The sequence below is a fragment of the Lissotriton vulgaris genome, chromosome 3_1, assembly GCF_964263255.1.
Source record: "Lissotriton vulgaris chromosome 3_1, aLisVul1.2, whole genome shotgun sequence".
In the NCBI taxonomy this organism is placed as follows: Eukaryota; Metazoa; Chordata; class Amphibia; order Caudata; family Salamandridae; genus Lissotriton; species Lissotriton vulgaris.
In genome coordinates, this window is record NC_141689.1 from 948,511,271 (window position 1) to 948,530,321 (window position 19,051).

The 19,051-nt window shown below is 40.1% G+C and overlaps 1 protein-coding gene across 6 annotated transcripts in view; it reads right to left on the reverse strand.

Moving 5' to 3' along the window:
- The window catches only part of NTRK2 (neurotrophic receptor tyrosine kinase 2), a 528,847-nt gene that overhangs the window by 189,949 nt on the left and 319,847 nt on the right, over nt 1-19,051 (reverse strand). For all 6 annotated transcript variants that reach the window (XM_086961298.1, XM_086961302.1, XM_086961301.1 and 3 more), the window contains one exon: nt 13,136-13,324. In XM_086961298.1, coding sequence (XP_086817424.1) covers nt 13,136-13,324 — 189 coding nt within the window. The remainder of the gene's footprint in view (nt 1-13,135; nt 13,325-19,051) is intronic.

Here is a 19,051-nt window from a genome sequence, read left to right on the forward strand (position 1 = left end):
GAGGTTATGCTCTGCGATTTTGATAGTAAGATGCAAAGGAGACCTGGTACATATCCTACTTGATTGTTTGACATTACTGGAACAGCGGAAACTGTGGCTGCGTCCTGTGTTCTTAAAACACGATATAAGAACAAGGGCGCAGGTGGCCAACCTATTAACTGAAATCCCCACTATTGACATTGCAATTGCCCTTGGAAAATATATAAAGGTGGTACTAAGTGTAATAAGAAACCAGGAATAATCTGTAGGACTGTATGAATTTTAAATCAATGAAAATATACTTGAACTAAAGGAAATGAATGTGTTTTAATGTGATAATAAGTTTTATTCTAGATGTAATTTTATTGGCGTTGGTAAACGTATAAGGGTGTGGAAGAGTCTTAACCGATATTGGATTATTTTTAAAATGTTTTATTGCCTTTTATGTAAATATTTTAAACTTGTGATACTGCCTCTTGCACCTGTTTAAAAACTGTGGTCATAATAAACATATCTTTGACTTGACTTGACTTGATAGTAAGATATAATTGGTTAGTTTCCAAGTTTTTTTATAATATTTGATTACAACTCTCTCTAACTTGTACTTGCAAGGATAATTGCAACAAAATGGGCCTAGCTATAAGAATGTTGCGAAGTTGTAATGAACCTGAGTAAGCAAAATACAAATATTCAGCACTAGTGCGTCTTTTGATCAGGATATTTATGTGATGGATTGGAGGCAGTAGCTGCAGGTTTTAATGAAGAGGCAGGTGAGTAGCAATAGTAGTGTGTGTTTCCCATTGCAACGCTTATTGAAGTCTGGTGATTTATGTGGAAATGGTAAGTCCTAATCTCATATCCATGTGCATTAGTAGACTTTCTAGTGTGTCTGAGAGTGCCCTGCTAAAGTCTCAGCATTAAAATGGCTGCTGCGTTCGCTTTGTCTTATGACCTAATAATCCCTGAGAATAACAAATCAACCTCATTTCTTCAGGGTTGGGTGAAACAAGCGCCAATTGTGTTGGGGCAACCCTAACATGTGCGAACCTGCAAGTAAAGTGCTCTGAACTCCTCAGATTATAGTGATGAAATAATCACTTAGGAAGGGATTAGTAACGCCCTGTTTTATGGAGGTGAGTGACAGGAGTGGCAATAAAGGCCTTGAACCTAAACAATGAACTATTCTGCTGATACAGTTTTTGGGCTGGGCTAAATCAACGATGGCAATGGGAAAAAGCAGCAGTATTATGGGGCAGGTATTGGAAATGCTGTTATGACAGAAGTTAGGCACGAATTTGAAGAACGTCTTCCTCAGTGTAGGCCATTCATGAAGTTGCTCTCAAACCTAATACTTTGATTTTTACAAGTAAGCAATAATATTGTAAGCGAGACTCACAAAATATCGGGATTAGCTCAAAATTCCAGGCTTTAATCTGTGTAGAGTTGCTCATTTTTTTAGATTCAGAAAGCTGACAGGTGTATACAGACCAAATCCTATTAATGCACATATTCTGCAGAGAGGAAAGCACCGATGAATGTTCAAAACAACTTTTTTATTTTATTTTGTAATATTTTTATATAATTTTAGAAATCAAATTCCCACAATGTGAATTTGTCCCATGACCTTTCCCACACCAACAATTTTAGTGATTCCTACCTGTCACAAATAGTTTATGATGTCACCAAATTTGGTTTGGTACGGTGAACAGCAATGACAACGCGGGGATTACCCCGCACTGCCATTACAACACAGGAATTACAACGAAAGTCGTTACAACGACTTTCGCTGGAGGGCGCTTTATGATAGGGAATAGTTTAACTTTCTATCCAACTCCTTCCCTACTGTCAACGTGGGCTGGAGTTGGAATAGAAAATTAAACAATTCCACTATCCAGCGCCCTTCAGCGAAAGTCGTTGTAACGACTTTCGTTGTAATTCCTGCATTGTAATGGCACGCAGGGTAATACCACGCGTTGTCATGACATACAACCGTTTGGGACATTTATACAACTCCAGAAGCAATTGGTATAAACTGTAGGGTCTGGTGGCAGAGTGAACTAATGCATTCACTCTAAGAACCTCTGTTTGATTTAATGGACTCAAGTTCAAACTTTGGTCGGTCCACTCAGTATTCCACTCTTCCGAGTTGTATAAAACAAGGACATTTGAGCTGGGTAACATTAACCATCTGTTATTGGTCAGTAGTGCCAAGGTCCCATATTGGGTGTGAATGTGCAATCTACTAATGTGCCTTTTATATTATTTCTACTTTTTGGCAGCAGAAAATATTAACATGGCACTACTTGAACCATAGCCTGCGTTGTCTGATCACAGATCATTCTGTTTTCTTAAAAGTTAAATCTATGTTTGTCCTGGTATACAGTCAAAATATCGAGCTTTTAATATCGATTTACATCAATATCGAATTAAAAATATAGAATGGACACAATATCGAATGGACAGAATATAGACTACAAAAATATCGAATAGAATAGCATTAATATCGAATAAAAAATATTGAATGGACACAATATCGAATGGACATAATAAAGGCTACAAAAATATAGAATGGACAGAATATAGAAAACAAAAATATAGAATGGACAGAATATAGACAACAAAAATATCGAATTTGAGGTAAGTAAGTTAATATTCATTTTTTAATAATATCTAATTTTTTAAAGTATTTTTTATGTTAGTATGTGTGTGAAAAGTGTATATTTATTTTTGAATTTATTTTAATTAATTAATTTTATGGTATTTTATTTTTGCGTAGTATAATTCTGTAGCGGGTTGTGGGTTTATAGGGGAATAGGGTGGGAAGTAATTTAATTATAATTAATTAAATATGTTAATGTATTTATTGGTATTTATTTTGAATTATTTTTGAACTAATTATTAATTGGTAATTTATAAAAATATAATTGGTAATTAATTTTAATTAATTTATTCATTGATAATTATGTTAATTTTATTAATTTATTTTCTGTAGTGGGTTGTGGGTTTATAGCGGAATAGGATGGGAAGTAATTTAATTATAATTATTAAAAAAAAAGAAATTATTTATTGGTATTTATTTTGAATTAATTGATACTAAAATATTTAACTGGTAATTAAATAAAATATAATTGGTAATTTATTTTAATTAATTGATTAATTGATAATTATGTTAATTTTATTAATTTATTTATGTCGTGGGTTGTGGGTTTGTAGCGGAATATGGTGGGAAGTGATTTAATTATAATTAATTACATTTTTTATTTTATTTATTGGTATGTATTTTTAATTAATTGATATTAAAAAATTTAATTGGTAATTAAATAAAATATAATTGGTAATTTTTTTATTAATTGATTAATTGATAATTATGTTAATTTTTTTAATTTATTTTATGTTGCGGGTTGTGGGTTTGTAGGGGAATAGGGTGGTAAGTAATTTAATAGTAAGTAGTTTAATATTTTAATTTATTTTATTTTTTTGTTCAAATTTGTAATTGTTAATTAATTAATTGTTATTTGGTAAATAATTTGTATTAATAGGTAATACTTTTTAATAATTACGTTTTATTTGTATTTTTAATTCATTAATTATTATATTATATACAATTGGTAATTACTTTTAATTAATTAGTGATTGGTATTAATATTTAATTTATTTTTATTTATATATGAAGTATTTACTATCCCTACTGTTGCACTCTCTGGAGTTGGAATAGTAATTTTTACCCCTAGGCTATCCAACGCTTTCCCTACTGTTGCGCTCTCTGGAGTGGGAATAGTAATTTTTACCCTTACGCTATCCAACGCTTTCCCTACTGTTGCACTCTCTGGAGTGGGAATAGTACATTTTACCCTGCCGCTATCCAACGTTTTCCCTACTGTTGCACTCTCTGGAGTTGGAATAGTAATTTTTACCCCTACGCTATCCAACACTTTCCCTACTGTTGGTCTCTCTGGAGTGGGAATAGTAATATTTACCCCTACGCTATCCAACGCTTTCCCTACTGTTGCACTCTCTGGAGTGGGAATAGTAATTTTTACCTCTACACTATCCAACGCTTTCCCTACTGTTGCACTCTCTGGAGTGGGAATAGTAAATTTCCCCCTGCCGCTATCCAACGCTTTCCCTACTGTTGCACTCTCTGGAGTGGGAATACTCATTTTTACCTCTACGCTATCCAACACTTTCCCTACTGTTGCACTCTCTGGAGTGGGAATAGTAATTTTTACCCTGCCGCTATCCAACATTTTCCCTACTGTTGCACTCTCTGGAGTTGGAATTGTAATTTTTACCCCTACGCTATCCAACGCTTTCCCTAATGTTGCACTCTCTGGAGTTGGAATAGTAATTTTTACCCCTACGCCACCCAACGTTTTCCCTACTGTTGCACTCTCTGGAGTTGAAATAGTATTTTTACCCCTATGCTATCCAACGCTTTCCCTAGTGTTGAACTCTCTGGAGTTGGAATAGTAATGTTTACCCCTACGCTATCCAATGCTTTCCCTACTGTTGCACTCTCTGGAGTGCGAATAGTGATTTTTACCCCTACGCTATCCAACGCTTTCCCTACTGTTGCACTCTCTGGAGTATGAATAGTAATTTTTACCCCTACGCTATCCAACGCTTTCCCTACTGTTGCACTCTCTGGAGTGGGGATAGTAATGTTTACACCTACGCTATCCAACACCTTCCCTACTATTGCACTCTCTGGAGTGGGAATAGTAATTTTTACCCCTACGCTATCCAACGCCTTCCCTACTGTTGCACTCTCTGGAGTGGGAATAGTAAATTTTACCCTGCCGCTATCCAAAGTTTACCCTATTGTTGCACTCTCTGGAGTTGGAATAGTAATTTTTACTCCTTCGCTATCCAACACTTTCCCTACTGTTGCAGTCTCTGGAGTGGGAATAGTAATTTTTACCCTTACCCTATCCAACGCTTTCCCTACTTTTGCACTCTCTGGAGTGGGAAAAGTAATTTTTACCTCAACGCTATCCAACGCTTTCCCTACTGTTGCACTCTCTGGAATGGGAATAGTAAATTTTACCCTGCCGCTATCCAACGTTTTCCCTACTGTTGCACTCTCTGGAGTTGGAATAGTAATTTTTACCCCTACGCTATCCAACGCTTTCCCTACTGTTGCACTCTCTGGAGTTGGAATAGTAATTTTTACCCCTACGCTATCCAACGTTTTCCCTACAGTTGCACTCTCTGGAGTTGGAATAGTAATTTGTACACCTACGCTATCCAACGCTTTCCCTACTGTTGCACTCTCTGGAGTGGGAATAGTAATTTTTACCCCTACGCCATCCAACGCTTTCCCTACTGTTGCACTCTCTGGAGTTGGAATAGTAATTTTTACCCCTACGCTATCCAACGTTTTTCCTACAGTTGCACTCTCTGGAGTTGGAATAGCAATGTTTACCCCTACGCTATCCAACACTTTCCCTACTGTTGCACTCTCTAGAGTGGGAATAGTAATTTTTACCCCTACGCTATCCAACGCTTTCCCTACTGTTGCACTCTCTGGAGTGCTAATAGTAATTTTTACCACTACGCTATCCAACGCTTTCCCTACTATTGCACTCTCTGGAGTTGGAATAGTAATTTTTACCCCTACGCTATTCAACGCTTTCCCTACTGTTGCACTCTCTGGAGTGGGAATAGTAATTTTTACACCTACGCTATCCAACGCTTTCCCTACTGTTGCACTCACTGGAGTGGTAATAGTAAATTTTACCCTTTCCGCTATCCTACGGTAAAAATATTGTACTTTTTTTTAATAATATTACGTTTATATATATATACTAGCAGCCCGTCCCGACGTTGTCCGGGAGCAAAAGGTTGCTTCAGGGCCCCCGCCCGCCCCGCAGAAGAGTTGTCTGTGAAAGTCCTGGCCCTGTTCAACTGATTTGGCCCACTTGTGTTCTTTTTTAATTCGTATGTATTGTTTTCCGCGTTTTATGTTGTCCGAAAGATGTGAGGAAAGTGTTGTGTCACCTGTTTAATGTTTTTTTTTCTTTCGAAGGCTCTTTCCGTGTGTTCGTTTTTGTATCCCTTCAAAAAAGTATCCCTTTCGTTTTGTCAATTGTGTGGTGAAGTCCTGGCAGTGCTCGAGTGATTATGGGCAGTTGTGTTATTTTCGTTATTCGTATGTCTTATTGTAAGCGTTTTATCTTGTCCGCAAGATGTGAGGAAAGTCTCGTGAATGCGCAGTCGATTGCGTTTCTCCGTTTAGAAATGTCGGCTTTTTTTGTTCGTGTTTACCCCCCTGTGACGTCGTTGGTCAATGGCCAATGGTTAAAGACTTTTTTTTTTGGTAAGCCGAAGTCGTGTGTGTGTTTTCTTTAGTGCGTTGTGATTGGTGTAGTATGCGATTAATCTTGCCCCCTGTGTGGCGTCATTTGACACTCCTCGTCGATGAAAGGCCTGCCCGGTTTTTAATGCGAAGGCGTCAATGTTGTCTGGGTAACTGCAACGAATGTGTGTATATTTCTTATAGCGCGCACCTCTGCTGTTTTTGTATATTGGTGTTACCGCGCTGTATGTGTGAATTTAAATTCATTGAAAGCGCATTTCCGCTGTATGTGTTGGGATTTGCAAATGTTTGTTAGAAATTCATTGAAAGCGCATTTCCGCTCTATGTCTGCATATTGTGCGTTCTAAATTCAGTGAAAGCGCATTTCCGCTGTATGTGTGCATATGTAAGTGTGTTGTGAAGTCTCTTGGCCTATGTTTGTTATTTGCACTTGGAGCGGCCCTGTAAACGCCCACATTTGTTGTTTGAGACGCCCACGGCCACGACCACGCCCCCAAGGGACTACTTTACCACTTTTGGCATTTTTGCTTTTTTAATGTATATGGTGTACATATCTATAGCCTATGTCCTTCTGCCACATCTCCCCTTTCAAATGGTGTATTGGTGTAGTGATTGGTGCATTACTTTTGTAGTTTACCTGGCTCAAAGGTTTGTGTTCTCTCTTTATAATAGTAGTATAGATATATATATGTATTAACAAATACATTTGTATGTTTTTTTAACTTACATTAATTATTTATTATTTTTAAGGTTATTTAGGTATTTTAAGTACGTTTAAATTAATTATATTTATTATTTCATTAATTTTTAATTAATTTAAAGCATTTTTAAAAATTCGATATTTTGACTAACTATATTTTTTACATCGATATTTTTTATTCGATATTTTTGTACTTACCTGTTTGGAGATAAGAGGTCGATATTTTGGTATTCTATATTTTTTCCTCGATATTTTTGTAAATCGATATTGTTGACATCGATATTGTTTCAGTGATCCGTTTGTCTCTGTGGCTCAATGCACTGTATTTGTCCCTATCTGATACATTTAGCAAGCTTCCGAGAGATTAGATTTCTGAAACGGCACACTAATTTCTGTGAATGATGTATAATTTGGCTAGGAACACATATCTTGCCACTTCTCATACTGCCTACTTAAGTTCTGATTTATTAACAGCCAGTGGACAGCAGTGATTCTTTTAGTTCATATATGCGAAGTAAGAGGACCCAACACTGGGTTCAGACTCATGGCCTCTGTCCCAAGAAGCAGTAACCTCCTTGTTGGAGTAGATGCCAGGTGCCACTTAAATTATTGTACACCACAGTCATATGGGCCCTTGGGGTTCATGTCCCACTTACTGGTGTATTTCTGAAGTCCTGTAGGTCCTCCGGGGTCTAGATCCACCCACTTGTTGTACGCTACAGTCATGTGGGCCTCGGTTGTTCATGTCCCACTTACTGTTGCGTGCGTGCCTGCAGTTCTGTGAGCCCTCGGGGTCTACGTCTCACTTACTGTTGGGCCCTACAGTTACGTGGGCCCTTAGGTCCAGGTCTTGCTTAAAGTTGAATGCCCACAGGCATGTCGCTACTCAGGAGATATTGCCTATATGTTAATGAAATTGCAGGTTATGGTAGGCAAAGATGCTTCATTAAAAAGTGATCTAGTCACAATCCTGCCGCATCCTGGCTGTGAGTTTACGCTAATGTTATAAACACAGATGTCTTGAGAGGCAAGTTTCAAAATGTTCTCACTAAACTGATTCTGAAACTGATAATTTAAAACCACAAGAGGCGTTTGGAGACCACATGTGTGCTTGTTGCCAGTTCTTCAAATACAGGTAGTTATTGATACTTGTATCAATACGCCAATTACAAATTTACCAAATACTGTATTTCAGTATTCAGGGAAATTCTGAATAGTTACAACAATGTTCGTATGAAATCCTCTTTGCAACAGTCACTTTCTTGTGTGAATATCCAACTGTTGTGTGGGCGAGCGTGGGTGAATGTCTGCTTGCCATTTTGTGTGCAAAGGAGGTACTGTACTGTAGCTGAAGTCCGTCTGTCATGTGCACGCCTCTGCCCAGAAGTCTTTCCTTCTCACATATGTGACACGACTACTCAGATAGCGAATACAATGTTCGGTATTGCTTCATACTTAGGTATTGTTTTAAACTCAAATTAAATGCATCACACAGTTACTTGCCATCATACAAAGAGTTGCATGTCAGAATATCGATGAGAAAAAGATTATTCTGCTGAAAAATTGTGGCTAAATTATTGACTATCATAAAATTATGAAGGTTAACAAATATAAGTAAGCATAGATTTACTATTCTTAAATCTGCATCTTCATACCTTGAAACCTCGTGTGTGTGTATATATATATATATATATATATATATATATATATATATATATATATATATATATATATATATATATATATATATATATATATATATATATATATATGCAACCAAGCTCCGGTATAGAAGAAGCCGTCTTGCAGGGCGGTCCGCGGTCAGGGCACCGGAAGCCCTGCACACTATTGCACCAACACTTCCTCGAGAGAGAGAGATTACCACGGACACCTCACATGGATTGCAGTCTTCATATGATTAAATTATCTGCAATCCATGTGAGGTGTCCGTGGTAATCTCTCTTGAGCGAGGAAGTGTTGGTGCAAAATATATATATATATATATATATATATATATATATATATATATATATATATATATATATATATATATATACATATATATATATATATATATATATATACACATACATATATATACATACATATATATATATATATATATATATACACATACATATATATACATACATATATATATATATATATATATATATATATATATATATATATATATATATATATATATATATATATATATATATATATTATCCTCTCCTGTTTTACCTTTAAATAACATTCCGTGCTGCTGTTGGTCCACATTGGTAATAACGTTTTGAACTATTATAGACAATTTTGATATGGTGTAATCATTTTTTAAATTTGAACCTAAATGCACAGATCACAGCACGTCAATATAGTTAAGAAAAACAATTGTCAATAATCGATTAAAACGTTATTAACAATGTCGACCAGCAGCAGCTTACTTAAATGTGAAAACAGGAGAGTATAATGTTCAATATAAAAAACGTTATTTTTTATTCATTAACAGGGCCTTGAGTTTCCCCCTGGAGTCGCCAAATGTGGTTACTGAATGCCCTGGGTGAGCTCCTGAGCGCCCACAATCAAGGGGCCTGGCCCCAGGGGATGGTGGGTCGTACAGCACCCTTCCCACTTTATTGAAAGTTTTTGGCCCCAGTGAGGTGGTAGTTTCCTGGTTGTCCGTGAGGCCCCTGACAAATCATTTTATTTCACTGGGGAGGTGGTGGTCCCTAGGGCTTCTTAGAAGCCCGGGAGGTGGGACAATGCAACCCCCAATCCTAGGTAAAAATAATGCCCCGGGCGGTGAAGGCCTCCGGGCTCCTGGAGCTAAATGGAGAGGGTCCCTGCTGCCACCTCCTTAATATCAGTAAAGCCCCAGGGATGTGGTTGTTCCTATGGTTTTAAAGTGGGCAAAGAGGACAGAAAAAAGAGCAGGAAAGACAAAAAAGAGGGCTGAATAACATTAGCAGCAAAGGCTAAACAGAGAGCAGAAAAAAGAACCGAAAAGGCAAAAACAGGCAGCCGAAAAAGGAGCAGAAAAAGCAAATCTGAGGGTAGAAAAACAAGCAGGAAAGGCAAAACAAGTAGAACCGGTAAAACAGAGCAGAAGAGGGCAAAACATAGAGCACTCAGACACTCATGCACCCGCTCCCAGACCCAATGAGACAATCATACACCACTCACACACCCACTCAGAGACTCACACACCCACTCACAGTCCCACTCAAACACTCACACACCCACTCACAGATCCACTTCGACAATCACACGCCCACTCACAGACACACTCAGACACTCGTGCACCCACTTCGAGACTCATGCACTCACTCAAATACCTACTCAGACACTCATGCATCCACCCACAAACCTAATCCGACACTCAAACACACACTCACACACCCAATGAGACACTTATGCAGCCACTCCAGAACTCATTCAGACACTCTCACTCCCATTGAGAAACCCACACATTCACTCACACACCCACTAAGACACTCATGCACTCACTCAAATACTCACTCGCAGAGATTACAGGTTACACTTAGGAAATAAAATTAAAAAGCCTTAGATATTCACAAGAAAAGGTTACAGGGACATTATTATTAGGAAATAAAATTTTCAATAACCTTAGAAATTCACTGAAAAAACCAAAGGGGACAGGCATGTTATAATTAGGCTCAGATTTCACTTGTACAAAACCAGTGAAATTCAGCAGATATAGTTACCTAAGCTAACTATAACTTACCCCCCCCCCCACAAGGTACTATTTATGACCTCTCATATTACATCACTCATGACATGGCCTGTGACATCTCAAATGACAATTCTGATGACATCAACCACAGCACCATTCACACACTCACTCACACCCTTATAGAACCTCTCATACACCCTCTGACATACCCATACAACCACTAACACTCCCACTTATTCATCCAGAGCCACTCACACACACAGCCACTTACACAGCCTCTCACTTACCCATACACCTATTCACACAGCTACCCACTCACCCATAGACTCAGTCACACAGCCACTCACTCACCTATATGGCTACTCCAAATCCCACTTTTTCACCAATGCAGCCACTCACGCACCCACTCACTCACCCATTCAACTTCTCAACAGAGCCACTCACACACCCACACAACCACTTACATACTCGTTAACACATCCATACAAGTACTCACATGCCAACTCACGCACCGATACAGGCACTAATACAGATACTTACTGTGCAATACAGCTACTTGCACACCCACTTGCTTACCCACACACCCACTCAAACAGCCACTCACTCAACCATACACTTACTTACACATCCAGTCACTCACCCATAGAGCCACTCACACAGCCACTGAGTCACTGATACAGCCATCCACACACCCACTCACTGACCCATACAGCCACTCACACACCACTCCCCAACTTCTCCAGCCACTTACACACCCACTCACCCATCAATACAACCACACTCACACAAGCACTCGCTCACCCATACAGCCACTCACACACCCACTTATTCACTCCTATAGCCACTCATGCACCCATTCACCAATCAATGTACCCACTTACACATCAATACTGCCACTCACACAGTCACTTAGTCACCAATACAGATACTCATACCCACTTATTTGCCCGTATCGTTACGCACACAGCCTACTTATTCAACTAGATAGCTACTCATACACCCACTTACAGAACAAAACAGGCAATCACACACCCACTCACATACCATACAACCACTCACACATGCATACAGTCACACAGCCACTCAACATTCCCCCTCTTCTATCCCTCCACTATCCTTCTCAATCCAAATAACTGACTGATATCCATCACTCAAATTACTTTCATATTTCACTATTCTAATTCACCAATAATCCTTTATGGGTTCTGGAGTAGCGTGCTACTCACCGAAAAAGCACTTCAACACCCCATCAGGAGTAACAAGAGCTCTATAAATGCAAACTTTTTTTCCTCTTCTATCCCTCCGCTATCCTTCTGAATCCAAATAACTGACTAAGCTATCCATCACTCAAATTACTTTCATATTTCACTATACTAATTCAACACTAATCCTTTATGGGTTCCGTAGTAGCATGCTACTCGCCAAAAAAGCGCTTAGACGCCAGATGGTCCTATTGGCCAGTGGGTGCTATTGACACTGTCAGAATTTTGTGGTTATTCAAAAACATCTCCAGTGTCTCTTCGCCTCCACACTGTGCACCTAATTCCAGTAATTAACAACGGTGTAGGAAATGTATAGTGTATGAACGCCTCCTCTAATCTCTAATGCTTTTTTTCAGGTGAGAAATGGGTCGGGCTTTCTTCACATGGAAATTATCTGAGGACAATCCGCCAGAGTACTGGTGGAAAATATGAATAGTCTGAAAATCTACAATATTCACTGAGTTATGAATTCATAACTCAATCAGGCAAATGGTTCCAAACCATGTGCTCCTGAAGCCATGGAAAACAATGTCATTGAAACAATATTTGCATCCAGTGCCCATGTTCATTGGAAGGAAAGAATACTTGCTGCTCTGATTTTGAGAGTAATAAATCACTTCTCTATGGAATAAAATGACAATCATGATGCCTGACTGCTCTCAGATTGCCTTTAATATTAATTTTATTAGAACAGTAGAATTTTGAGAGCTCCATTGAGTACGATAAAGTGGCGTAGGGCCCACAATGGCTGGTACGGTTCTTCGGCTACAACATTTCAATGCTTGTCTTTCTGTTTCTGCTTTTAATTAGAAAATTCGATCCTATTGGGTTGAATGTTCTAAGAGTATTATAACCTTTCGTCTTTGGTCTATGCTGTCTGGTAAATTCCCTCTCTTTCATAACATGGGAAGAGCGCCTTTAACAACCGTGGTTCATCACTTGGATTTAGTAATACTATCAATGTATAAATAATCACAAGCACATTATGGTCACAAGAGAAACTAAAACTGTGTGAATCTGAATCACGATACAAGATTTGCAGTAGACTACATCGAGGTATAATCTCACATTCTTAACCCCTAATTTTTCTTCTAGTGTGCATGGTCCCAACAGCAGATTGATTCTCTGTGAAGCAGGGTCATCGGCTAAGACATTAATAGAAAATCATCGCTACTCACAGGTATCTGGCTTCATGTGACTATTGGTGATCCCGAAGTACTGAGGATTTTCGATGACGGGGATCTTTGTCATTCCGATGATTACCGCATCAGGACCCCCCTCGGAAGAGGACGGCGTGTTACTCCCATTGGAGATGTGGTGGAGCGGGCTGGCAGAATCATCATCATTACTAATCACTGATGAAGGGCCTGGAAAAGAATGAAAACTCACATGTTAATATGCATGCCCAAAGATACGTGTTACCATGACTGATGCAATCCAAACGAACAATGCTTCAAGTAATTTCTAGCAGGATAGTCTCGTGCAAGTTAGCTCATTGAGATGAGAGGTAGGCGCAGACATTGATTTGTAACTACTCGACTCAGTCTTTCTTCCTTCTGTGGTTGATAAAACAAGCATACTTGGGTTGGCAATTAATAACATATATTGCAATCTATCGTTAGCCACTTTATGATGTTGTGTGAGAATGGTGCAATTTGATTGGCTGCTGAGATGATCAATGAACATCAGGAAGTATTCACTGGGGTTAATGGAGGCTTGCATCTTTCAATGCATTTCCTAAAAAAATTTGGTGGGAGACCTCAATTCCTTTCTGTAGTACACTCTTTGTTTCAGATGGGTAGCGATGACTGTTCCTTGAATAAGAAAAGTTCCTACTTCTTTGTGTAATCAGATAGAAATCTCCCCTAGTTTGCTTGAAAAGGTGCTGATCTACTGGGTAAATAAGGGCCGAAGCTGCGCATCTCTTTTGAATGACAGGTTGGCCTGGTAGTCACTCAAAAACATACTGCTCCTTGACTAATAACATAGGGAAAGTGGCAAATGTAATCGTTAGCCACTGGCACTAACATGATTGGGTTTGCAGTTTTTCAAACAAGAAAAATGTTCTCATTAGTGTGTGTTTACAGTAGACCAGGGTCGCTGCCAAGGGGGCAGGGACCCCATCCAATGATCCTCTTCACGTATTGGAAAATAAATATCACGTTGACTTGGGTAAACACATTAGCATTTCCACACCTCATTTAGTTGTCTGTATTCTGTTTTAATATTCATTCTTCCAGCACATAAAAGCCAGTGGTTGTATTTGATAGCCTTTTGTGTAGGCACACAAGCCCTGCTTTTCAACCTCTGCGATTTAACCGCTTTGACTACCCATCTTCCAAATGCAAACATGACTTTAGATTTGCTGGTTTTAGTACCTTATTATTTGAGCCTATTATCAGTCACTGATTATTATCATTCTGTGATGCCTCTAGAGATCAAGAGGTATGTGATTTCATGCCCACTAACCGTATAATTTTAGTACAATTATGACACCGAATATGCAGTGTCTTTCCACATGGATAGTACGGAGACGTAAGCCGAAGTTTATCATTTATGCAATTAATATGGCAATAAATATGCATTGTATTTTATTATGTAACTCTCCATACCTCACTTCTGCCATTTCATAGCAATAAAAGTAGGGCGTGTAACTATCACTTCATTTGACCTTGCTGAGATTCAAACTTGGGGTCTGTAGATCATTGCAGATGTCAGCAGAAAAACCTAAACAGAAAGATCCACCCTATGAACAACTTACAGCACTCTAGGTGTAAATTATTAATCTCTTTCTACCAGCTGAATTTTCCTTTCCTTTCCTTTCCTTTCCTCCTTAACTGGGAACCTTTCACTACTTGGCAGTTTTTGCTTCCGCCTACTCACCTGATTTGCCTCCTGTTGCAAATTGCTTCATCATTTTACTGACAGACGCGATGCATTTTTAAAACATTATAGGGCAATTCAGGCTGAGCTCAAGGTTGACTGTATAATAGCATTTTTCATTCATTACGCTCACATTTTTACAGACACACGTCCTTCTGGTTTTTGACCAAGTAAATGCCCTCTGGGACTATTCAAACATGGAGCTGGGAAATAATTGGTGCAATTTTTGTTAGGAGGTATGTTGAGAGACCAATGGGAACGCAGGTGCCATGACAAGCTCCATAAATTGCTACAGATGTGTTACGGCATGAGAGTGCTTGCGTAAGGTTGGTTCTGTCACAATCAGTGGGACATCTGGCCGTTCTTAACGGTTTACTGTCCATGCATCATTGTAGCCCGGAGCATCACATCTGTCCCATCAAAGATCCTAGTGAGGCTATGGCTGTTAGGTTGTGGGGGTTGAAGCAGGTGGAAAGCATCAGGCACGGTGGTGCAGCCCTGCAAAGGGGTTGAGAGTTCAACCTGTTCCAAACTTGAAGCCGTAGCCTCAAGACATTTTACGTCACTACTGTATCCTATGTTTTCAATTTTTCTTAAAATAATTCTCCGCTGTAATCAGATCTGAAATCGTGTGCCAGATCAGGTGAACAAGTAACACTGGCTGAGGCTTTTCTAGCATCAGTTATTCCAAGAAGCAGTTATGAGGATAATTCTACTCCTTTTCTATTTCTGATTCTGGATTTTGTGTGTACACTTCTCTGTTCTCACTCTCCATGGTGCATTGAAGCTACAGAGGTTGTGCGGTGGTGCAGATGTCTCTGCCGAAAGGATACCGTCCAGTAGTGCATATGAAATAATGGGATGTGGTCCATGAAGGGTGGTGATGCTGCTGAGATTCACTCTACTCCACAACAACAGTGGAATGTTCTAGAATGTTCCAAGTAGCATTTTGTGTAGAATACCATGGGCAGCGTCTGCTTATTGGAAGCCGCTTCATGGCTCCAACAAGGTTGGAGAGGACAGAACTGCATAGGGGAGTAAACAGAGAATTTTAAGAAGATTGTTAGGTGGAGATGTCCAGAGCTGTGTTAATTGCCTGCCTGGAGCATGATGGGGTCCGTCGCCTTTCCTTTCCTTGAGTTTAAGAGTTTGGATGCAGGGGACACGTCAACCAGGTACTCTCTTGGCTTGCCAGCGGATTCTTGTTTCCTGGACCAAGAGGACTTGATAGTAGAGGGTGGTCTTCAGTTCTCTTGGGAGTCTCTTGTGGTGTGGCTGTTGCTTCATAGCAGGGCTCAGCGTGTTTTATGTGTCAGTGCCTCTAGTGTTTTACCTTTCTACCCGGAGTGTTTTGCATGTTTTGATGAATGTTGCTGCAAAGGCGTTTTAGCCCACTGCCAATCTCAGGAGGTGAGCTGGCTTGGACTAGGAGACCAGCATGCTCAAGCTTGCTCAATTAATATTAATGTGAGTGCAGTGGCCCTTTCAAGAGATGGGGAAGTGCTTTACAAATAACAATACATTAGTACAGTACTGTCCTGGTGCCATTAAACTCTTACTTTGCCTCATTGTGGACCACCATTCTCAGTGGTTCCCTACAGAGTAGCCTACATTGAATGCATGTATTTGTTGAGATGCTCAAGATACTACTAAAAGCGCCATCCTTCTTACTCCACGAACCAGGAGACACCAGTGAAACAGCAACTCTTCCTATAAAAGATGAACGCACTACAGCCATAATAACATCAAGAAAGCACCCCTCCTTCCCAGAGGAGAATTTATCAACCCCCCCCCCCTTAAATTCTTACTTTACAGATTCTCATTTGAGTCACCTCATGGCACAAATCAGACCTATTGTGAGAAGGAAAGTCAAGACACACAGAGACATGGACACATATCTTATTTCTATAGAGGTATTCAGGGCTCGAGTCGGGGTACCACGTGAGTGGACGGCGTCCCCCCACTTATTTTACCGGTGGGATGCCGTCCCGCCTGCCAAACAGCGGGACTTCACGCTTTGTCCTCTCTGGGACGAGAAGCTCGGTACATTTTGTGACGTCACTTCCTGTCGTGACGTCATTTCCGGTGACAGCGTCCCCCCACTTCTTTTTTTACGACTTGTGCCCTGGAGGTATTCCTGCCCCTTGCCTTTGGATTGCTAAATGTTCTGAAATAGCTTCATTGTCATTGACCAGATGCTTTTCGAGAAGGAAAAAATCATAAACCGTCGAAGGGACATCTCCGGGAGGACGTAAACATGGTAAAATGGATAAACAATACACAGTGTAAAACTTTTTATCACAGAACTCTGTAAGTTAATTGCTGTTCATGTAATTTAGACAAAAACTTTAATAAAGAATTGAGATACAACAAAAGATGAAGCAGGGTAGGTATTTGGAGCAGCTGAAATCAAAACGTAATGAAAGGGCTCAAAACATTAAAAAATAGGTACATTTTGTGTTGCTAAATAAATTGAGTGACATTGAGGTTTCAAATTTAGTCTTCTAGAGCCCAAATTAGAGTAGCTTGTGATCACGTGATTCAGCAACCTATTTACAGATAATAACATAAATGCGCAACAATGCCTGTGGAGACTTAAAATACGAGATAGCACTTATCTGTCCTTTTCTAAAGCAGAATGCTGTTTTGGAGTTCGTGCAGTGTTTGCTTTGGAAAGGCCTAGAGGCCTGCACGGTCGGCTCCGGCGCGCGCCCCGCTGTAGCCAAGGCCGAGGCCCTGCTCTTCATCAGCCTGCTCCTGGCTGCGCGCGCCGCCCCTCCCCTTCCTGTGACCTCACTCACGTTCCCAAAGTGCTTTTAGATGCTATTTCCCACACCAGCCCCAAACTCACTCAACACGTCATCATGGCGCAACCCTGTTATGCTCCTCTGAAGTCATTCCTGTGCAGGGGGGTGTGATTGGCTCCCCCCAGGGCAGCGCACCTGTAAATCATTACAAAACGTGTCTAGATTCCAGGCCTAGCTGAGGAATCTCCTCTGAGCCAACCTCTGGTCACTCAGCACTGAAGTGCGATCAGCAGCGGGTGGAAGTGAAAAGCTTTGAATATGCTATTGTCAGCCATTACTACAACATCAATCATTCATAATCAAAATGCATAGGGGGGCAAGCTTTCAAATTTGATCTGACGGGTGGAGCCGTAAGGTATGACCTTTCACACGTGTGACATCACATGAAGTGACATCAGCAGAAGTACTTTTGTTTTTAGCACTGAGAGAGGTAGCCACAGGACAGCCAGAAGAACAGTCTTTTCATTGTTCTTACTGTCCACGTCATAACAAGTGATATGGATGGCAAGCAACAGGCACAATACAATGCTTCCATGCGCATCGGTTTCATCCCTCTGTCCCTCCTGACTTCCATCTTCGTTTCCTCTTCTTTTTTTTGCGTGATGTTCTCTCCCACTTTCTCATCTTTCTCCACTAGTCCAGTCGTCTGTCATTTCCCCTATGCCCTTTCTATCCCTTGTTCTTTTCCCCACACCCACCATTCTTTTAATCACAATTGTCTTTCCCCGTCCTCTTTTGCACTCCTTTTTGTTGTGCCTCTATCTCTTGGCGTTTTTCAGTCTACTCCCCTCTTTATCACCACCAGCTCCATGTTTAGTAGGGGTAGGTGAGCACAGTGCCGCGCCCTTCTGACATGTCATACGTTTGTGTGTTTGGGAGGTGATCCACCACATTATCACTTCTCGAAATACTGCTGTGCACGAGTACAGCAAGACCATGGTATCAAAACCCGACATTCCACAAATCAATATTATGATAAATTGAAATTTAGGGTGTCGATAATATGCAACCGGTTTAAGAGTGATCATTAAAAGTGCGCCGGTGCTCAGTAGGCGTTACCTGGTACCTTCCCAGAAGAGGTGTTCCGTTGAAGCATAGGAAAGATTAGTTTTCTATAGGTAAATCAATTATTAGTTATATCTACAATCAGGCTGATGAAAATGAAAGCTACCATCAACCCAAGGACACCAGCCGGACGTCATTTAGGGATCACCAGGGGTCGCTCCTGCGACCCCTAACGTGCCCCTTGCGACCCCTGGCACTACAGTGCCAGGCACACAGGGGCAGCCTGTCCTTGCGGACATTAGTTGGGGCTCCATTCTCCTTGTTTTTTTGTCATTTTATTATTACGATAATAATTCGGGTACTAAAATGTATGTGTAAGCATGTGTGCCTAATTGAACG